The following is a 23,792-nucleotide window of genomic DNA, read 5'->3' as shown; positions in this document are numbered from 1 at the left end:
ACTAGAGAACATTTTAAGCTGTTCTCTGGTTCACACTCTGTAAGCACAGCGCAGCACTTTCAATTCAAACAGGACTTGATCTCTTGATAAATTATTCATGGCCTTGCTGACAGTGATAGCCTATTCAACATACAGCGCTCACTTCCTGTGCCCTCTTCATCTACCGATAAGATCCCCACTCCTCCTTCCTCTATTTATTTCTGTATCTTCCTTCGGTTTGTTAGAGGTTCTCAAGCTTAGCGTCCGTCCAGCCCGACCGTTGTCTCCTCTGATACAGCTGGCTGACCACAGGAAGGCAGAGTTGATGAGAGCACACTCATCAGGGACACACAGCATGTGCCACCCGCCGCTAAGAAAAATAAAAGTTGACAAGATGACCATCTGTCCGCCGTAACGCTTTACTGGCACGTGAAGGGGAGCAGAGGAGTAGACTGAATGCACACACACACACTTTATAAATGATATGCAGTGGGTCCATTGGGGCGTCTGTCCCCTGTCGACCCCTGCATCAGAGACTCATTTCAGGCATGATTTCTCCAGTGTGTCCCCCAGATTGGGGCTCAGAGTCAGAATGACGCATTGAGAGAGAAGGACATGTGCACCGCCATCTGTGATGGCCTCAGATCACCATCATGCTCATGTCACATCACCTGAACCCCTTTATCATAAACTTTAATCCAGGTCTGTATATCAATCTCTGTCTTTCGGTACACAGCCTCCATCTTGCCTCTGCTGGGCTAATTTCCTGTCAGTCATAGCGACTGGAGGCTAAAATCCACAATAAAAGTGAAAGATGAAAAACAATCTAACCACAGTAAAGATCTGGGCCTGGTTGCATGAAAGGCCTTATGCTAAGAAATCCCTTAGTTATAAGGTTAAGGGATTCCTTAGTGAAACTTGGGCTGCAAGAAATAAACCTAAGGGTCAGCTTAAGGAAACTTAAGGCAGCAATGAAGTATTCCCCTTAATTATTTAAGTGTTCCCTTAAGTGTTGCTACAAAGTCCTTAGTAACCATTTCACCTTAATACATTTATTTATTTACCGAACGAGCTCCCTTAAGTCATCTTAAACTTAAATTTTTTAAGACCTGCACAAATAAAATATCATATGAGCGCAGTAGGGCAATGACTATGGTAACATATTAAACTGTAAAATGACTATAAAAAGCATGACTTACAGGTTTTCACAAAACAAAACGTTTTATGTAAAGTTTTAAGTAAATGGACGAGTTGTATCAATTATGATATCAATTTAAACAATTATTATTAATCAATTATTACATTAATTAAATAACTATATAACTATAATTTGTCTTAATGCGTTATAAAATCTAAACAATTATCTTGTCGGTCCACCTGTTCACATTTACAACTCTGTGTGTTTGCAGCGTCAAAACATGGGTTCATTTTCACATTTGGTAAATTTTCTGTCATTGGTCTGCAGGAGGCGCATTCACTGCAGAAACAAAGTGGTTTCCTCCGTAACGACTGTACACAAAGCAGCGCAGAAACGGGCAGCGCTCATGCTTATTTAATGTTTGTCTGTGTTTTAGTTGGTTAGGTTTGTATTTCATTATGTTCTGTTTATTGTCATAGATATGTTTATTGTGAGATGTAGTAACTATAGTAACTGCGGCGCCCATTGCCGTATGTTGCCAGAAACTACCGTGAAGTGCTTAATATAAACACTTAGGTAAGGGTGACAGTTAAAGGGTTAGTTCACCCCAAAATGAAAATTCTGTCATTAATTACTCACCCTCGTGTCGTTCCAAACCTGTAAGACATTTGTTCATCTTCGGAACACACATTAAGATATTTTTGGTGAAATGTGAGAGCTCTCAGACCCTGCATAGACCGCAATGCAACTGTAATGTTCCCAGGTCCAGAAACGTAGTAAGGACATCGGTAAAACAGTCCATGTGACATCAGTGGCTCAACTTCAGTTTTGCAAAGCTACGAGAATACTTTTTGGGCGCAAAAAAAGGTCTTACGAAGGTCTTGCAGGTTTGGAACGACATGAGGGTGAGTAATTAATGACAGAATTTTTGGGTGAACTATCCCTTTAAGACGTTTGTTGCAACTCTCCTAAAGAAATCCCTTACCTCAGGTATTTTTTCCCCCTCAGGGATACTCCTAAGTCAAATTATTTAAGGACTTTCATGCAACCCTGTGTGTTTGTGTATATGTTTGTTTGTTTTGTTTTATTTCTGATTTTGTTTTGTGTTTGTTTTATTTTTGTGTATGTGTGTGTTGTGGTCTATTTTAATGTTTTGTTTCTTTTAATTTTTGTTTTGTTTTCGGTTTTATTTTATTTTGTTTTTTTGTTTGGTTTGTGTTTTGTTTGAATTTTAGTTTTAATTTAAATGTTTGTTTTTTTGTTTTATCTGTGTTTTTGCTTTTTGTTTGGTTTAGCTTTCTCTGTGTGTGTAAATGTGTTTTTTTGTTGTGTTTGATACTTTTAAATGCTTTTTTTGTGTATTTTATTAAATTTCTTGTTTTGTTTTGTTTGATTTTTTTTTTTTGCTTTGTTTTTATCAATGCAAAAGATTGTGGGATATAACAGGCAGTAAAATTAGATGCTATGCTGCCTTGTAAATCAGATGAATGAGTTTCACAGTAATAGTCAAAATGTTAAAGGGGTCATATGATGCTTTTTTAAAGATCATTATTTTGTGTATTTGGTGTAACAGAATATGTTGACATGCTTTAATGTTAAAAAAACACATTATTTTTCAAATACTGTACGTTATTGTAGGTCCTATATGCCCCGCCTCTCTCAAACGCTTCGTTTTCTACAAAGTCCCTCCTTCCGACAAGTGCAGTCTGCTCTGATTGGCCAGCTGACCCAGTGCATTGTGATTGGCCGAACACCGCAAGCACTCGTCGGAAATGTAACATCCCTTACCATAATCGCGAGCTTCATCTTTCAAAATAAATGTAAAGACAGCCCGAAAGGGGAACAGAGTCTCGTGACAGACACAGTGATGAATATGTGTTTGCAGTACACAAGCCACGGTTAAGACAGCTGACTCCACTGTGATGTGTGTGTCTCTCTCTCTCTCTCGCTCGTGCGCGCACACACACACACCCCGCTCTCTCTCTCTCTCTCTCTCTCTCTCGCTCGCGCACACGCGCATACACACACACACACACACACTGCTCTCTCTCTCTCTCTCTCTCTCGCTCGCACGCGCGCACACACACACACACACGCGCACGATGCGCAAAACTCCGCATTTGAACAGTCAATAGCAAATACTTAAACTAATAACAAAACAGTAGCTGATTCAGAAGCGCCAGATTGTCATAGCAAAGTCAGAATTACCTCCTCTCCTAGGTTCACGAAATGGTCGTCCATAAAATGCATTGCTGTTCTGTTGTAAGTAATCTTAAAGATTCCTAAATGCATCTACTTCCGGAAGGCCAAATAAAGTGCTTTTGCTTTCGCCTAGAAACACACAGCGTCTCCCTGACATGCTGCTTCAACATTAACTGCGGTTACTGAAACCACGCCTTCTTTCTTTGCGTGCACATTTGGGCGGCATTATGCAAATATTCCCACATAGTGAGGTAGATATGTGGGGGGGTGTTAGAACGAGCCGTTTAAGGGGGGCGTGGCAGAGTCTTAACTTTGATAAAGAATATCTCTTTGGCTTTGAGACTTTAGTCTTTGCAACTTCAGGGATCTTATCTATGCACAATCAGCTTGTAACACTCCAAAGAGAAAGGAAAACTTAAAATCGCATCATATGACCCCTTTAAACAAACATAGACCGTAACAAAGGCACATTGGCACAAATTGCTTATATAATGCTTGTTAAGGCTGCAATTTTTGTGATTAACACAGCTTGTGTCTTGCCCACCTTTTCCTCTGTTCTTGCGGTGTCCTCTATGGCTCTGTCGTACAGTATGTGTGTTGTGTCTCGGTGGTAAAGGGTAATAAGATCTCAGCATTAGCCTTTTTTTCCCAAATTGGGCTAAAATTTAGCTTACTCTGCATTTCACACACATGCTAACACACATAACCTTTCTGTTTCTAACACCTAGAAATATAGCCAGACACTAAATCTGCAGTGTCGCTTAAGTTTTATTCTTGCTGTGTGAGGATATATTTTTATGTCTTAGGCTTTTAGGCTCATTCAGATCTAATTATGGCATCTCTCTTATTACTCAAGATTCAAGGCTTCCTCACTCAGTTATTTCACTTTTAGCCAGCAGGTGTAATGCCTGTATCTAGATTTGCATTTCCTGTAAAAAATACCGGTGTTTATACGGCAACAAAGAACAGAATTCAAGTTGATTCAGGTTTTTCTTTTTAGTGTTGTTTTAATTACATTTGCATGAAAGCCACTTTGCTCAGCATCTTGTTTTCAGTCAATGCATTTTGAATTTTGAATTTTATCAGTACATTTTTTTAAATTGCAACATTTCCAGAAGGCAGAAACAGATAGCGCAGCGAAGATGTAAGACCTGAAGTTGTCTACAAAATAAAGTTTTAAATGTCTAAAGAGTGTTTAAACAGGCTTTACGTTAATTGCTTCAGGCTTAATTAACTTCAGAAGCTTAATGCTTCAGAACTAATCCTGACCAGAGCGCTTGAAAAATACCAAACACTAATGAAGTGAACAGGTCGTGGGAAATTAGCAGTGTTATGTAAATGTCTCTCTTTCTGTCTCTCAGGTCAGTCAGTTGTACCTGAGCTCCAGTGGTCGTCTGTGTTCCTCTCTCCCGCCTCATATCTTCTCTTCAGCTGAGCGAGCTTATCACATGATGCTGCAGGAGCGACGCCCACAGTGTTTTATCATCAGGTGCCACCCACTGACATGCATAACACCGCCACACTTATCATGCATTCTTTACACTTTTCGTTTTATTTGCACAGTCAGTAGCTTTTTCTTGATCCAGTAATCACTAAATTTAAATTGTAGTGATTACTGGATCAAGAAAGTCCAAAATAGATGATATTCACTTATGCAGCTTTATCACTGCTTTAGCTGACAGTTTTGGCCCAGTTCACAACAGTGGCGACCTTCACTGTGTGATACTTGATGCGCTGAGTTATGAATTCAAAATCCATGGGAATCTCCAATTCTTTACAACTGATGTAGCTGCCTGGATGAATGGGCAAAACATCTCAAATACAGTGTTTAACTTTGGGGCATAGGAGCGAGCTGAAAATGGTGATTATTGAAAACAGAAAGTTATACATTTCATAAAAGCTTCCTCGGATATAAATATTCATCAGATAAATATCGGGGTATTTTAGAATTTCAGGCATAGAGACGTTATGAATATTAATTAGAAAGTAATTAACAAAATTATATGTTTTTTTAAGGGTTACATGTTTAACAAGCTTTTATTTAATTTTATATACAATTTTATGGCATTTTAAATGTTTTTGTTAAAGCTTACATGTTTAATAAACTTTTATTTAAAAGTAAAAAAATAAAATAAATACTTTATTGGCACCCCTTTGCTGTATGTTCCCAATGTTTATTCACTGACTAACAATGAACCATACCTTTGTTACATTATTAAATAATATTCGCTAATGCTAGTTCATTTTTACTTCACGTTAACTTTGGTCTATTAAATAATATTACCAAAAAAAAATGATTTCAATATTGTATTATTAAATATAAAAAATTAAAATAAACTAAGATTTTTTTTTATTATTATTTATTTTATTTACATTTTTATTTTAATTTTATTTTAGAATTTCAGGCATAGAGACGTTATGAATATTAATTAGAAAGTAATTAACAAAATTATATGTTTTTTTAAGCGTTACATGTTTAACAAGCTTTTATTTAATTGTATATACAATTTTATGGCATTTTAAATGTTTTTGTTAAAGCTTACATGTTTAATAAACTTTTATTTAAAAGTAAAAAAAATAAAATAAATACTTTATTGGCACCCCTTTGCTGTATGTTCCCAATGTTTATTCACTGACTAACAATGAACCATACCTTTGTTACATTATTAAATAATATTCGCTAATGCTAGTTCATTTTTACTTCACGTTAACTTTGGTCTATTAAATAATATTACCAAAAAAAAATGATTTCAATATTGTATTATTAAATATAAAAAATTAAAATAAACTAAGATTTTTTTTTATTATTATTTATTTTATTTACATTTTTATTTTAATTTAATTTAATTTTATTTTATTAAATTTGTATTTAATTTTATTTTTTTATTTTATGTTATTTTAATTTTATCCTGCAATCACAAATGAATGAATGAAAAAAAATATATATATAAAAATAATAATGAAACTTCATTGGTTGAAAAGTATATTAACCAAAACACGTCCAAATGCTCCCAAATACATTACACTGGACACTTTCTACCTTCTGTCATTGATGCACCAGCTTGTAGATTGGTAATAGCGGTCCACAGCTCAGTAAGTGACCCTGTGTTGGTGGAGAGGTTGAAATGAGGTTGTGTTAGATATGCCTGCTCCCATATTTGGGTAATACCGACTCCTGCATCACCTGAGCGGTTCTCGCTAAACGCTGTCACGGAGACAAATGTGCCAGGGTCGGTGTAAATCCAAACCTGTTAAAAGCTCTCAGCGAGATTAATGGATGCAGGGGCAGCGGTGTAGCCTGCACTGTGTCCTGCCTTGCACTCCAGTCATCTCTGATTAAGTCCTGTTTCACATTCTGATACTCCTCCACTGGCCCGAACCTGGTTTCGCTGAGCCAGACAGGATCTGACAGCTACTTTAATGCCCTCTCTGCGTGGGCTATCCATCACACACACACACACACACACACACACACAGGTTTGTTTTTATGGTTTATGGGGACTCTCCATAGGCATAATGGTTTTTATACTGTACAAACCATATTTTCTATTGCCCTACACCAACCCTACCCCTAAACCTACCCCTCACAGGAAACTTTTTGCATTTTTAGATTTTCAAAAAAACAAATTCTGAATTATTTATAAGCCTTTTGAATTACGGGGACCATGAAAATGTCCTCATAAATCACACTGACTGTAATCTCATATGATGGAGTGATGTGGAGAGGAGTGAAACCGCTCCCTGACATACTGTAAGATCTCCCATTGGTAAACGATAAACAGGCTGACAGGAGCTCTCCTGATTTGTTTTATGTATCTTTACATTGACAGATGCACTTTTAGGCAGATTTGCAGTGTTTTGCAGCTGCTCTCTCTCTGGGTTAATCTGTCACAAACATTCCCATGTTCCATTTTGCCTGAAAATAAAATAACTATTCCAGCACCATTGTTTTCATGACAATTCAGCACATTTTACCAACCGATTCTCATTACTGAAATGCAAAAAAAGGATGCATTAAATGCATTAAACAGTACATTTATATTGTTACAAAATATTAAATGACAAAAATAAAATGCCGTACTTTTGAACTTGTTTTCATCATATAGTTCCAGAAGCAACTGCATCACCATTTCTACAAAAATAAATAAATGAATAACCAGCACATCTGTGGTCAACATTGATAGTAATCTGCAAGTATTACAATAATTTCTGAGAAAGGATCATGTGACACTGAAGACTGGAGTAATTATGCTGAAAATTCAGCTTTGCCATCACAGGTATAAATTACATTTTTAAATCTATTCAAATAGAAAACGGTTACTTAAATTGTTTTAAGATTTCACAATGGTACTGTTTTCTTTGAATAACATAAAAAATACAAACTCATTTTTGAATGGTAGTGTCACCGTCATTTTTAGAGATTAAGTATTTTTACATCTTGGTAATACATATTGTGCTGTCTTTCATATGTGCGGGGGGGGTTTTTTTGTTTTGTTTTTTTACTGAGATCCACACCTTTATTTCCTCTCTGTTCTCTCTGTCTAGTGGAGAGAGTGGTTCTGGGAAGTCTGTGGCCTGTAAGCACATCCTGAAACACCTGGCTGCTCGCTCAAGTCCCAAAGGCTTCGCTTTAGAGCCACGAATGAAGCATGTAAGTCTGTCTGATCATCACACACAGCATACATCTGCTGCCTGACAGTAAGAAACGTCTGTAACCTCATTTTACATCAAATACTTCTGCCTCTTGTAATCATAATCATTTAGGCCCCAACATAATGTATAACCTTTGTATGTGGTTATATAAAATCTTAATTGGATTCATAATTAATAATAAATGTTTTATAATTTAGTGAGGTGTGTGCTTCAAATAAGATTAGTTTAAATGTATAGTTGTTGAGCAGCTGATTAATGTAGTGATTGAACCTTCAACACAACGAATGCATAAAAAGCAGTGTGGTTTTTCTCGTGTGTTCTGTTATCTGAACCCTGGAGGTGTTTGTGCGTTCAGTTACTCTGGTTATCCTTCAGAGTCATGATAGCCTCAAACAGCTGTTATTCTCTCATTCATGAGAGAATTAGATGCTTTGAATGAGCATCCAAAAACCCCAAGGCAAAGTGTGCTTATGGTTGAATCTCAAGGAAAGAGCCATTGTTAGATAAAGACACATCCAAATACAGAAACCACTAGCCGTTTAATAGCCAGGGGCCACTGGTGACATTATTACACATGAATACATCTCTCTCTGTCTGTGTGTGTGTGCTCTCAACACTAGATGCAGCAGTACACAGCACAGCCTCTCCATGCTGTCTCTTAATGTGTACATTTTTATCAGTGGTGACTTATTGCCACCTGGTGGAGAAAAATGCTAAATGCCCTGAGTAGTTATCCTCGTTATCTATCTATCTATCTATCTATCTATCTATCTATCTATCTGTCTATCTGTCTATCTGTCTGTCTGTCTGTCTGTCTTTCTTAACAATTCAAATTCCATAATTTTCGGAGGGTGTTTCATGTATTATGGCAATGCCCAGAAGTCCAGCATTTTTGGAGAGAGGTGCATGGTTATGTTGTAAAGATATCACAGACCCAGAATGATCTCTGTCCAAGTTTATACATCCTTGGCGACCCTCGGCCTGTAAGTCATGTTAAGAGGGCTGAATCACAGTGAATACAGAGCTGCATCATGCTAGGCAGACGGGGGATTGTGAAAAGCTGGAAATCTTCCGGAAGGGCTCTGTTTTTTTGAGTGGCTTCTAGATTTTGGGGCGAGTGGCAGCCCTGGAAAAACTCTCCTGTAGTCTACATGGGAGGATTGATATTTTTTTGATAAATGGGGATTTTTTTTTTTTTTTGCATTTCTGTAATCCACAGCAGTAGCAAACGTGACAAGATGAAAATAATAATGGCCATGGTAAATATGATACAGCTTCTAGTAGAAACTCATGGTATTGGCAACACCCCCCTATTTTCCCTTTCTTCCCCCTCTTAATCTGTTTACTTATTTATATCGGTAAATTTACTTATTATATTACCATTTTACTAATTAACTATTTTGCTTTATGTAGGTTTCTTTTTTGTATGTTTGTTTGTTTTAGTGGTAGGGTCAAGTACATGATTGTTTGTTATTTCTAGTTTGCAAACAAGAAAATCAATGAAGTACAAATCATACAAATAATTCCATGATTTCTAATTAGGCATCAAATCAAGTGCCCATAAAATTGTTGTTCCAGTCAAAGGCCTGGCGTGACAGCGGTGATAATGTAATGCCATCATAATCGTGTGGGGAAAAATGTCATGCTTATTGGTGATTTATTTATTTATTTAGGTGCTTCACTGTATGTCTCTCAATTATTGCTGTCTAGGTAGGCTGCTCACTAGGGTCCACACTCACTAGAGAGTCCACATGGGAATCCCTGTCTCTGTTTTGTAATCACTTCATTCTCCTGTCGTGTTTGCAGGTGAATGTGATCTTGGAAGCTTTTGGTCATGCTAAGACTCCGATAAACTCCTCAGCAAGCCGTTTCATCAAGCTGATCTCACTGCAGTACTGTGAGAAGAGAAAGACTCTACTCAGAGGTAGTTAGACTGCTTCGGTTTTCACTTTGATTATTTATAGCACTACTTTAATATTGTTGAATGTAGAGAAATAGAGAATGTGCTTTTGCATTCTTTTTTTTTTTTTTGGTGTCAGCTCTTCTTCTGATCTGTCATCCTTCACCTATAGAGGGAGCCATTGCTCTGCTAATGACCCATCCACTCTTTTTAGGCCGTCTGTACACTTACATGCTGGAGAAGTCGAGAGTAATCTGCGCTCCACTGCATCAGCAGAACTTTAACATCTTCTACTTAATGGCTGAGGGGCTTTCAGCAGAGGAGAAGAGCAATCTATATCTAAACAATGTCCTAGCCCACAGGTAACACAGGCAAAGTGGACAGGCATGCTATTTAATTATTTATATATTTTTATTCATTCATTTATTTATTTTTTGATAAACGCTTATTTTACAAGACCTCCCGTATAAAAACGTATCCTACCTTATTATTAATTCTAACATATTACAAATAAGGATTATTTTATTTTATTGCCAGTGAGTTTTTGTTATCGTTTGTTCACAAAGATTGCCAGTCGGTTTTATTTTATTTTATTTTATTTTATTTTATTCAGCTCCACTGCCAATACATGTTTCAAAATAAGCTAAAATATTGAGATATTTTAAATAAACCTTTACATTTGCAAATAGAAATGAAAAGAATAAATGACCTACCCAGAGATTTCGTTGAGAAAATCAACTTAAAAAGTGGATAGTTGGCATTAGTGTAATACACAAATTCAAACTGTATTTTGTTTTTTTGCATCTTTTTCAGATTCCGATATAGATCTCTATAATATTAACACTGTAGTAAAGGGTACACTGAGACATGAACACTATGAGACATGTTGATTATTAAATTCAGCAGTCAGTGCATTGAATTTTCATTGTCAGATTGATTCTGTTTCAGCCTTTAACATCAGGATTTTTCAAAATGTTAAAAAAGGTACTACTGGGTGATGTCAGATGCCAGTTTTAAACTTGTTTTACCCTGAACTCTCTGTGACCCCAAGTGTCCTCAGCAAATCTTGCATGGGGTAAATGGAAGGTTGTCATTAAAAATTTCACCTTCACCTTTCCTTGACTTGAATTTGTGATTATGTCAGTGACACTTAGAACATCTCAAACTTTTCTTGCCTCTCTTAAAGACCCTCACCAAATACTTGTGTCCAGATGGCACTGCCAATGTAAAGTCTAAGTCATCTCAAATCTTAATTCACACTAGTCATGCCTCTTTTGTGTGTGTGTGTGTGTTTGTGTGTGTGTTTGTGTGTGTGTTTTCAGGTGTATGAGCACAGCTGCTCCCGGTGAAACTCCTGCAGTAGCTACAGCGTGTCTTCAGAGCAGAGAGAAGCTCTCGACCCTTAAACAGGCTCTGCGTGCTCTCGGCTTCAACAGACTGGTACATACATGTTCAATAACACGTGCATCCTCACGCAACATGCAAAGATGCAAAATAACTGCACAAATGTACGCTTAGTCTTCATTTAGTTGTGTGCACACGTGTGTGTGAGACATAAATACAATGAAGTTCAAAAATCTGAGAACACAGAAAATGTAGGATTCAAAGTCTAATTTCAACCTGGAAATAAAAACTTAAAATAAAATGAAATAACAATAAATAAATAAACAAGTAAGTGTATATATATATATTTTTTTTTTTTTTTTTTTTTTTTTTTTTTTTTTAAAGTCTCTTTTGCACATCATGGCTGCATTTATTTGATCATAAATACAGAAAAAAGGAAAAGAAAAAGTGTACAACGCAATGATGTGAAATATTGTTGCAATTTAGAATGATGGTTTTCTATTTTAATATACTTTAAAATTTAAAGAGCAGGTCATATGGTATTTTAAAGTGTCCTAATATTGTGTTGGAGTCCCCTACAACAGGTTTAAATGCATCTAAGGTCAGAAAACATTGTAATTTTCTCAGAATATACATTTAATATTAGAGTCATTAGACAATGATTTCGAAACGATTCGTTCCAAGCAAATTCAGAGCAAACCACTCCCTTCCATAAGCCTACTCTGCTCTGATTGGTCAGCTGGCCAAGCCTGTTGTGTTTGGCACAGAGAGGAGTCCTTGAGCAAGTTAGCGAGCGCTACGATTGACAAAGCACCTTTACATAAAACAATAATATAGTGCTCCAATCCGTTCTTAATAATGTCATAAAATACAAAAACACTTATGCAAGCGAATCGTGCCCACAGCTAAAGTTTAGCTGCTTAACTGTGAACACTTAAAACAATAATGGTTGATACGTTAGCCGAGGGCTAACGTGACTAACTGATGAAACAATACAGTTTGCAAACAAAATATGTCTACTGTAATGTTTGAAGAACGATAGACAAAAGACGCTCTGTCTTAACTTTTAATCAGAATGCAGAACAGCTGTATCACAGGCACAGCAGCCTAACTTAACTCGCTCGTCTCTCCCACATTAACCCTATAACCAGTGTTGGGAGTAACGCATTACAAAAGTAATATTACAGTAGTATATTACTTTTTGCTGTAACGCAGTAATATAACGCATTACTGATTAAATTTGGGTAATATTATTACTCGTTACAATCTCAGTAATGCAAGTTACAATAACGGAGATGGATTCTACATTTGTGAGATGGACACACTCCTGTTATTTTCAGTTCATCTGAGAAAAGGATAAGAATGCATAGTCAGGTGCAATATGTGCGACACCAAACTCTCAACATGGAGAAATAGCACGAGTAAAACCTGGAAACACCTGGACTGGAGCCACTAACACTAAGCTATTGGAGAGAGCTGCGGGGTCGGAGAAGAGAAAAAAGGCGGCGGACGAGCGCAGACAAGCAACAAAAATTAAGCTTAACTAAAAATAACAAAATCTGTTTTATTAAATCATAGTCTATATATAAAATGAATGAATATGCAAAATATTTGACTTAAATAGCCTAATTAACAGATTAACAAAACGAAAGGAAAAGACTGAGATCGGCTGTGCTGCTGAGTTTGGTTCATAGGCTATTTGTGTGGCGCGACGCTCTACGAAAGTCAACAGAAAGGAAACTGCGATGACAGAAATAAAGTAAACGCATCGCAGTTTTGAATGATCTGTATGACCAAAAATAACAGCGTATTTTTTTTTGTTGTTTGTTTCCGCTGTTCGATCGCGCCGGCGCCTCATGCACACACATACAACATTGCAAACGTTGCAGCCTGTTCATTATCAGAATAAAATGCAGTCAACCAAACATATTGTTACGGGGCTGACGAGACGTGAGACATGCGGATCCATGTGCAAGCTTTATTAAAGCAGAGAGGTCAGAAACACAGGCAGGGTCGAACAATGGCAAACAGGTATATGGCGGGCAAGACACAAGAATAATCCTAGGGCTAGCGAAGGTCAACGAACGGCGAACAGAATCAAAAGGGCAAGACTAAAGGGATAAATCCAGGAAAACAGGCAAAGATCAGAAACCGAGAAAACAGACAAGGCAAGACTATGCTAGGACGCTAACGAGGGCTCTGTAGAGTAGCTATCAAAATGATACACGCTAAACAATACTCGGCAGAGGGAAGGGATCAGAGTGAGTGTTAAATAGTGAGAGTGATATGAAACAGCTGTGTGCAATCAGTGCTGTGTGCAATCAGTGCAATGAATGATGGGATATGTAGTCCGGGGTGATATGCAACAGTGTTTAGTGCGAGAGTCAATGAAAATGGAAAGGGTGACCTCTGATGGCTAGCAGATGGAAGTTCATGGACCGGATACCTAACACATACTGTATAGATACATGTTTAGTTTAAATAGTGCGTAGCCTACTGCGTAGTACAATCCGTGCCGATCAGCCTGAGCTCGGGCCAAACACACATTTGCTCATGTGACGAGGATGTTTTTTAAGTGCGTTAAATAAGCTTGGTTTACATAATAAATAATATTTTAGTATTCAAATACATCACAAATATGAACACATTTAATTGGATTAATGCCCAATGAGAGAGGTAGGCTGCGCGAGAACGCCGTTTGCTTTCAGTTTCGCATTGAATTAGCCTAATTCATTTTGGCTTGTTTAGCAACTTATTTTTCATTCTTGTTTTCTTCTGAAACCGTTCAAAATAGCCTATAGGCTTGGCATTGTGTTTATTGTTTGTACATGATAATATATCGCTTTATTTACCAGTGTTATTTATGAATGTAATCGAAATATGATTTCGTGTATTTTATGCTGTATAGACCTGCCACATTACCCTCCACTGGATGTAGAATGAGCAGCAATAAACTACATTTTGGCATTTTGTAATACTTCTGTGGATGTTTTGGTGAAAGTAACTCAAAAGTAGTGTAACACATTACAATTCAAAGACAGTAATATTGTAATGTAACTAATTACTTTCAAAAGACAGTAACTAGTAATATATAATGTATTACATTTTGGAAGTAACTTGCCCAACTGCCTATAACTGCCGGTGCAGCAAAATAAACAGCAATTTCACAATGATTATAAAGTCTGTGTGCTATACTACGTTCTTTATTATTAAACGAAATAATTATTAGAACAACGTCAGTCTACATTAATCGACACATTCTTAGGAAATAGTGGGTTCACAGCGAATTATCAGAACTACTTCAGTAAGACAGTAATATCGTGTTTTACCTGGAAACCTAAAGCTGCACTAGGTATACATCACATATTAGCACAAAAACTTGATATTTTGAGCACTCAATTGAAAATATACACATAACGTATCAATCGTACTTACAGGTTGTGCTTCAGAGAGCTTGTTAGTCCAAATTAAGAAGACCGAAGAAGCCAACGAAGATAAAAGCCAAGATTAGAGAAGCAGTCCTTGGTAAAATGACATGCACACAACGAAAGGTTCGAGTTGTATTTCTGTGGTATCCTTGAACACAGCGTCTTCTCAACATGATGTAAACACACTAACTAGCGGAAGTGTTTGTGGGCAGGTCAGACTCTGTTCGTATTTCGCGGGCAGGCGGGGATTATGCAAATGTGTTACCCAGTGACCTATACCGGTAACAGGCAAAAGATTCGAATTATTGACGACTCGTTAAGGCGATTCAGAATGGACTCTCTCTTTTGAGAGACAATATCTTTATGTATCATGCACTTTTTTTGATTAACAACTTTGCAGATTGTTTTTATTTAATTAAATGCTGTACTTTTTAACTTTATTCATCAAATAATCCTGAAAAAAGTATTACAGGTTCCAAAAAATATTAAGCAGCTGTTTCCAACAATGATAATAAATCAGCATATTTATTCAGTGGTTTTAAGTGACTCACATGTACAGAGACAGAGAGCTGGTATCTCTCTTGCTTTGGCAGCCGCTTCAGACATGTTGTTCTGATTTATGTAGGTTTACACATTATAACTCATTACAGTACGTCTGGAGACTATAAAAACACACTGCTCAGACTGGCATTCAGCCTGAGGCCACACTAACCTGTCAACCTGTGTGCTGTTATTACAGTTTGGTAACGACTTGAAGATTATGTTCACAATGGAACATTAGCATATGAATTACTGCACAGCATGTACCATATATATGTTTTGCACAAACACATGCACACCCTTATGGTAATACATGGACATTTTGTTACAGTGGAGGGTGTAATATCAGAGTTAACACTGTGTTCTTGGTTCAAAAACACACATTCACATACTCTTTCTCACACACACCTGACCTTCAGCCAGACACTGTGTTCTAATCCTGCCAGGAACCTGTAAATCTGCTTCATTAAAGGAGGATTGTTCTCTCATCCCATCAGTGCAGCACGACCCTTAATGACCCTCACACACATTAACATAACACCGAGTCTCTCAGACTTTGCCTTTCTCTTTACCTTCACTCTCACTGTCTGTGATATATGACTTCCTCATCTCTTTCTTTTACACATACAGTAGAACAGTGGTTCTCAACCTTTTTGACTTCTCACAATATCCATAATGTTCATATTTCCACATTGGTCATTCAAAGCTACTGTATGTGATGTTAGATGCTCTGGAACTTTCACCAGACTTGAATTCCAATTTCCTATTCTAATTTCAGCCACCCAATTAGACATGCAACCTTTTTTCTACAATCCAACACATATTCTGTTCAATTCTATATTTAGGGATGGATCAGGAGAGCAGCAGCACGCCATCTCAGTCTTGTCAAAAGTAGTTAAAGGGGTCATTTGATGGTGCTAAAAAGAACATTATTTTGTGTATTTGGTGTAATGAAATTTGTTTAAGCGGTATAAGGTTAAAAAACATTATTTTCCACATACTGTACATTATTGTTTCTCCTCTATGCCCCGCCTTTCTGAAACGCATCGATTTTTACAAAGCTCTTCGGTCTGAAAAAGCGAGGTGTGCTTTGATTGGCCAGCTATCAAGTGCGTTGTGATTGGCCGAATTCCTCAAGCGTGTGACGGAAATGTTACGTCCCTTACCATATTGTGATGCCTGCGGCAACCACATGTGGTGACCCCAGGCTGGACTCCACTTCGTCCACGGTGAAAGCTGATCTGGCGATCGACAGTGCGAAGTTGAAGTATTTCCTCAGCGACCAGCACGGATCAGCTCCAGGCATGACGTAGCGGTATCGTCCTCTTTTGGAAGGCTAAACAAAGTAGTTTCGCTTTCACAACGGCGGTGGCGGCAACAATACTACAGCGTGAATAAAAGTTACGCCTTCTTTCTTTGCGTGAACATTTGGGCGCGTTATGCAAATCTTCCCACATAGTGACATAGGTATGTGGGGACGTGTTAGAATGAGCCGTTTTAGGTAGGCGTGGCTGACTCTTAACTTTTATAAAGAATATCTCTTTGATTTTGAGACTCTAGTCTTTGCAACTTTACAGATCTTCTTTATGCACCAAGAGCTTGTAACACTCCAAAGAGAAAGGAAAAATTGAAATCGCATCATATGACCCCTTTAAAATAAGTTGCAAAACAGCAACATCAAATTAAAATTGATTCTGTAATTTTGGACCCAGCCCACAAATGTAACTAGACTGTGCTGTGTAATTGATCTTGTTTTCAAGAGGCCTATTTTTTGCCCTGTTTAAAATCTCTAGCCCAGTCTGACTCTCAGTGCTTTGCTCGTCTCTCTTTCAGGAGTTGGAAAATTTGTTTGTGGTCCTCTCTGCGCTGCTGCACTTGGGAGACGTGCGCTTCACCGCCCTGACCGACGCTGACACTGCATTTGTGTCTGACTTACAGCTGCTAGATAGAGGTCAGTCGTGCAGCTGCAGCATGAGGCCAGCAGGGGTCGATCTCCACCACAAGAAGGTCTGAAGGATAGACTGGGGAAGTGGGCGGGTGACTACGCAGCAAGAACTGTGTCACACACCATCCTGGGTTGTTTACATCAGTTCTACCGTGGCCTAATAGCAGAATCACTCGCTACGCAATGGAAAACTCTCTCTGCTACACACATACACACTCTTTCATACAATTTTGTGCTAATTGCTCTTTTTAGCCACACACATGCACAGGGTCACCTGTTTCCTTAAGCTCTGAAGAGCAGTGGGGCAGAACAGAAAGGCCACTCGCTGCTCTCCGCGTTACATAATGACACACATAATACTGTGCCTGGGTAAACAAGTGACGTCAGCACACGCAAATACACAAACTGATACATTCACATCCGTATGAGGTTCCCGTCGTTGTGGATACGGGAGATAAACACACTCAAATTAATGACAGTACACTAGGTGCCAAATGCAAACAGTAATATAAATGCATAATAGGAAGTAAATGGGAGGCCTGGACTCATAGTTGAAAGCAGGACTGTGTATGTGTTAAAACATGTGTTGACTCTGAAATCTGATTGGATGAGCCACGTTTAAACCCTTTGTTAAATGGTCAGTGTGCCATTTACATACAGTAATGTGATCTTGTAGAGTTTCATAAGTATTTGTGATTGTAATTATTTTTTTGAATTATTTTACAGCATCATGTTTGGAGTAAAAATATATATATATATATATATATATATATAAGATGTGTGTGGTTACCAAGGCTGCATTTATTTGATCAAAAATACAGTAAAAATCAGTAATATTGTAAAATATTATTTCAATTTCAAATAGCTGTTTTCTATTTGAATATATTGTAAAATGTAAATTATTCCTGTAATGTAAAGCAACATTTTCAGCATCATTACTCCAGTCTTCAGTGTCACATGATCCTTCAAAAATCATTCTAATATGCTGATTTGCTGCTCAAGGAACATTTATTATTGTTTTATTTTGTTATATGTTGTTATTATTGTTATTCTGTTTTTTTATTATAATCTTATATCATTATTATGCTGAAAACATTCATTATGTTTAATATATTTGTGGAAACTGTGAAAAATTACTGACCCCGCATTTTTTAGTGGTAGTGTAATAATTATAAATAATATATCCAAAAAAAAAAAACATTTTATTTTATTTTATTTGCACCAGCAAATTTCTGTTGGATTCAGTGCATAGTTTGAGATTTCAGTGCATACAGTAGTTTTAGGTTTAGATTTCAAAAGACATATTGTATATGGTTTCATTTTTCCCAATGGCAAAACCAAGCATTTGGGGGCTTCTGAGCTTTTATTTTATTTTGTTTAATTTCATTTTATTTAGTTTTGACTTTAAACATGGCTCATCCAATCAGAATTTAGATTTGTAACTGTTTGTACTCATATAAATGTGTCTGAATGTGTTTTTTTTTTCTGCAGTGGCTGGGATGTTGCAGGTGAGCTCTGAAGATCTAGGCTCTGCCCTCACCTCTGATGTGCAGTGTTTCAAAGGTACAACCTTCAGTTTACACTTAACCAGCATCAACCAACACATAGACTAAACACGGTCAATTAAAGGATTAGTTCACTTCCAGAATATAAATTTCCTGATAATTTACTCACCCCCATATCATCCAATATGTTCATGTATTTCTGTCTTCAGTTGCAAAGAAATTAATGTCTTTGAGGAAAACGTTCCAAGATTTTTCTCCATATAATGGACTTCAATGGTGGCCAACAGTTTGAAGGTCCAGATTGCAGTTTCAGTGCAGCTTCAGATGGCTCTACACGATCCCAGCCGAGGAATAGGGGTCTTATCTAGCGAAAACGATTGGTCATTTTCTAACAAAAAAAAAATGCATGCACTTTTTAACCACAAATGCACGTCTTGCACAGTTGCACTAGCTCTGCGATGCACGTCCGCAAATTAATGCATTACGTAATCACATTGGAAAGGTCATGCTAGGTTAGCTTTTCGCCTGTGTATTCCAGTTCAATTTCTGTCTTCAGTTGCAAAGAAATTTATGTCTTTGAGGAAAACGTTCCAAGATTTTTCTCCATATAATGGACTTCAATGGTGGCCAACAGTTTGAAGGTCCAGATTGCAGTTTCAGTGCAGCTTCAGATGGCTCTACACGATCCCAGCCGAGGAATAGGGGTCTTATCTAGCGAAAACGATTGGTCATTTTCTAACAAAAAAAAAAATGCATGCACTTTTTTACCACAAATGCACGTCTTGCACAGTTGCACTAGCTCTGCGATGCACGTCCGCAAATTAATGCATTACGTAATCACATTGGAAAGGTCATGCTAGGTTAGCTTTTCGCCTGTGTATTCCAGTTCAAAAAGGTAGGGTTTGGCGAAAAACTCCATCTTATTTTCTCCTCCAACTTCAAAATAGTAGAAAGAAAGACATGAACATCTTGGATGACATGTGGGTGAGTAAATGATCAGGAAATGTTAATTCTGGAAGTGAACTAATCCTTTAAAGTCAGCTTGCTTAGGATAAAACCATACATGGAGTAGATCTCACTGCCGGGAGGCCTGCTGACACCGGTCATTGAGATGTACTGGCCTTTGCTCGGTGATAAACTCATCAATGAATGTGGCCTCAAGCGTTTGGCCTTGGATTGTGTTACTGGCGAGCCCAATTTGGCTCAATTTGACACAATTGGATAACTGCCTTCTCATTCAAAATACACAGACATAAACACGTAGTTCTTTTGTGAGGTCTAGACTGTGTGCATGTTGTATGAATCACATGATGTCTAGATGTTAACCTAATTCAGCCATCGAGGACACACCGACCTATTGCCTAAAATTATAAGCACACTTGGCATTGTCTTGTGTCTGTCTGTGATTTGTCTCTCTCTGTCCCCTTCGCTTTGTCATGCATCTATGCCTCCCTTTTAGAGGGATAGTTCACCCAAAAAGCTAAATTCTTATATCATTTAATCTCCAAAACAATGCATTGGAGTAATATAAAACTGGTCCATATCACTGGTGCGCTATATTCCAAGTCTTCTGAACCTATATATTTGCTTTGCATGATAAAAAAGATCAACATTTTAATGATCTATATTGTCTTAAATTCTTGACATAAGTCCTAGCTCTAGAATTCATGAACACAATTAGCCGATTATTTTGAGTCAGATCTTTTCAGTGAATCAGTTGGTCCAAGTAATTTCAAGAAAGTCATACAGCTTTGAAAAGACATGTGGGAGAGAAAATCTTAAAAGTTTAAATTTTTGGGTGAATTAATCTTATGATGATTTGTTGTTTTGATTATTGTATTCCTTAAACAAGTAAACAATTGAAAGTAATGCCATGCTTTTGTGCGATTGTGTAGTGTAATATATGCAGAAGATGCATTAATCTCCGGTATGCGGCAATCACAGGGCACTGACTGATGGTCAGACTTTGGCAATGTGTGCATCTGGATGTTGACGCACTGTGGCTGGCCATGAATGGCATTGCGAATGTGGTGATTCAGTGTCTGACATCATCAAAGGTCACATCATCAGAGTCCGGGCGCTGTGTGTCCTCCACATTAGCATGTGCCATGTCCTCTCAGCCAGCACCACCAACAATGGGCCGCTTGTTTTTCAGCTACCCACATGTGGCGTATATCAGTCAAAATGTGACACACTGTCTCCAGTTTGTTTTCCTCTTTGCTCTGTTCCCCTGTTGTTTTGAGCAGTCACTGGCTGTTAAAAGATCAGCTTGCATTTAGATACTGATCCTGCTATGCTGGTTAATGCTGATTCAGTGATGGTCTAGCGATGGGACAGCAAAACAACCAGTGTGGTCTTTTTGATGAAGCTGGTTGACATTGCTGGTTAAAGAAAGGGGTCATATGATGTTGCTAAAAAGAACATTATTTTGTGTATTTGGTGTAATGAAATGTGTTTATCATCACACTCGGCGGGCTAGAGTGAGTGGAGGCCGGCTTGAGTGAGCGGCGGCGGGGGGGCTTGAGAACGGCGCAGCCGACGGATTCGACGAAGGAGCGTCCGGCGGGCTGGCGGCAACCACATGTGGCGACCCCGGGCTGGACTCCGCTTCGTCCACGGTGAAAGTCGATCCGGCGATCCACAGCGTGAAGTTGATGTATTTCCTCAGCGACCAGCACGGATCAGCTCCAGGCATGACAAAGCGGATATCATCCTCTTTTGGAAGGCCAAACGAAGTAGTTGCGCTTTCACAAAGAAACGCACAGCGCCTTCACGACATGGCAGCAGCGGCAACAACAATACTATAGCGAGAATAAAAGTTACGCCTTCTTTCTTTGCGTGAACATTTGGGCGGCGTTATGCAAATCTTCCCACATCGTGACGTAGACATGTGGGGGCGTGTTAGAACGAGCCGTTTTAGGTAGGCGTGGCTGACTCTTAACTTTTATAAAGAATATCTCTTTGGATTTGAGACTTTAGTCTTTGCAACTTTACAGATCTTCTTTATGCAACAAGAGCTTGTAACACTCCAAATAGTGACCCCTTTAAAGAATTAATTCGCCACAAAAATGAAAACTAAACGCTAAACTTCTTCTGATGGATTCAATCTTGTATGACTTACTTTCTGCTTTGGAACACAAAGTTGTTTAGGAGAGTATTCATGCTGCTCTTTCCATATCCCAAAATTGATAGTGACCATGGCTGTTGAGTTAAAAAAATTACAAAGTTATTATTTAACGTTAGACAAACAGATAGACAGACACCGATTTGATTTGATACCGATTAATCAGAATGACATCTGCTGATATGGATAGTTTGGGTTTTTAAGGGGAAAAAAAAATCTCTCCCTGCTAATGCGATAAACTATACGTGGTACATTACTATACATATTAGAGGTTCAAATTAACAACAGAACTCAAACTATTATATTCAATTGTAATTTACTTATTTTCAGATATGATAATCGCACTGAAATAAAAACAGACGTGGTTGTGTTTAACTCAGTTCCACATGTCATCTTCATGTCAGATTAATTCTAACATACGTGTATAACTGACAGTAACCTAACAAACTGTGAACACTGAAACTACCTTTCCTGAGGTAAATGTTAAGTCACATTGTTCACAAGCTATTTTATTGACGCTGCTGCTTGAACGACAGTGATCTGTCGCACCACATTTAAAAGCGTCAAAGCGACATTTATTGTTTGAATTGAGAGCTGAGACTTTGTTTTGTTTCGGAAGTAACAAAGCACAAAGTTCTTTGGGATTATTGGAAAGGAGGCGCTTTGCAAATAATGTTTAGTGAATGGAAAATCCACAGACCTGGCAACCCTGGCTTGAACGGTCAAAGAGAACCTGCGTTAACTGCTCTGTTTATATTTTTAACTGTGTTAAAGTGAGGTTGTGCTAACTTTGACAGCCCTAAATTCTACACCAGAGACATTTTATTTACACATTGCATGCACCCTTTTGATCGACAAGATATAATTGTCCCTGATCATCAACTGTTCTTAAACGATCAGCTTATGTCTGATGTGCAGATAATTGCTTTTATCGTTCGATTTCGATTATTGGCTGATACATCGGTGCATTCCTAATATATACATATAGATAGTGGTGACCACCATCCGAAACACATGTATGACCACCTATGCTAGTCTTTGAGGATGGAAGACAATGTGAAAGGTCACTAACTGCTTGACATTTGCCCTTTGCTTCAGGTGATGTCATAACAAGGCGCCACACCGTTGAAATGTCCAACCATCACAGAGATCTCTTGGCGAAAGCTCTGTACGGACGACTCTTCAGCTTCTTGGTCAATAACATTAACTTTTACCTCCAAGGCCATGAAGAAAGCACTGGGTAAGATGCATGTATGTGTGTGAGCGTGCACGTGAGCTTAGATTAATGCTTTTATATGGATACGTTTTCCTTTGTGCATGTGAACGTGTCTGAGTGTGAATGAGAGACCTGAATAAAGGAGATCGTTATTGAAAGAACTTAGTTCCTTCATTGTTCCAAAGTGCATTTCAGTGTACATAAAATGTCATTGATGGTTACCAGCTATTGATCTGTATGGATTGTGTGTCTCAGCAACTCACCGAACATATTCAGCTGTTACTAGTAGAAGCATGAACCAAGTCCTTCTCAGAGACCTTCTGTGATAAACATTAGTCAAAACACAGAAATGTTTTTTAATAATTCACATAGTGTATGTGAGACATCTGCCATAAAGCGCCTGCGGGTAAGTTGACAGAGCCAGTAGTGACTGAGCAGGAAGACACACCTCCTCTGCTGTTATTGCATTATGAGAAGGGTATCTCGCGGTTAAAACTGAAATTTCCATGGAAATCCAAGTATGTGTATTCACACACAAACAAGTCACAGTGACTTCATTCCACACGATTTCACATGCCTCACTATCCGCCAAAAAAAACATAATTAACTTATATTCACCTTTGAAGACATACAAATGTGCACTTCAACAAACAATTATAAACTCGCAGCTTCTCTAATGGCTGTATGCTGTAAATACTTTAAAAATATTGCTGTTTTACTGACTCTAAACTTTTGAATGGCTGTGTGTGTGTGTGTGTGTGTGTGTGTGTGTGTGTGTGTGTGTGTGTGTGTGTGTGTGTGTGTGTGTGATATATATA

The 23,792-nt window shown here is 37.9% G+C and overlaps 1 protein-coding gene across 1 annotated transcript in view; it reads left to right on the top strand.

Annotated features, from left to right (window-relative positions):
• Positions 1-23,792, top strand: part of myo16 (myosin XVI) — a 182,646-nt gene that overhangs the window by 97,565 nt on the left and 61,289 nt on the right. The window contains exons 13-20 of the mRNA XM_016232534.1: positions 4,681-4,808; positions 7,865-7,970; positions 9,779-9,896; positions 10,087-10,234; positions 11,195-11,312; positions 17,018-17,135; positions 18,621-18,692; positions 22,857-22,998. Coding sequence (XP_016088020.1) covers positions 4,681-4,808; positions 7,865-7,970; positions 9,779-9,896; positions 10,087-10,234; positions 11,195-11,312; positions 17,018-17,135; positions 18,621-18,692; positions 22,857-22,998 — 950 coding nt within the window. The remainder of the gene's footprint in view (positions 1-4,680; positions 4,809-7,864; positions 7,971-9,778; positions 9,897-10,086; positions 10,235-11,194; positions 11,313-17,017; positions 17,136-18,620; positions 18,693-22,856; positions 22,999-23,792) is intronic.

The sequence above is a fragment of the Sinocyclocheilus grahami genome, unplaced genomic scaffold, assembly GCF_001515645.1.
Source record: "Sinocyclocheilus grahami isolate Dianchi unplaced genomic scaffold, SAMN03320097.WGS_v1.1 scaffold413.1, whole genome shotgun sequence".
Taxonomy (NCBI): domain Eukaryota; kingdom Metazoa; phylum Chordata; class Actinopteri; order Cypriniformes; family Cyprinidae; genus Sinocyclocheilus; species Sinocyclocheilus grahami.
The sequence above is the reverse complement of the archived record's forward strand: the minus strand, read 5'-3'. Positions and strand labels throughout refer to the sequence as shown.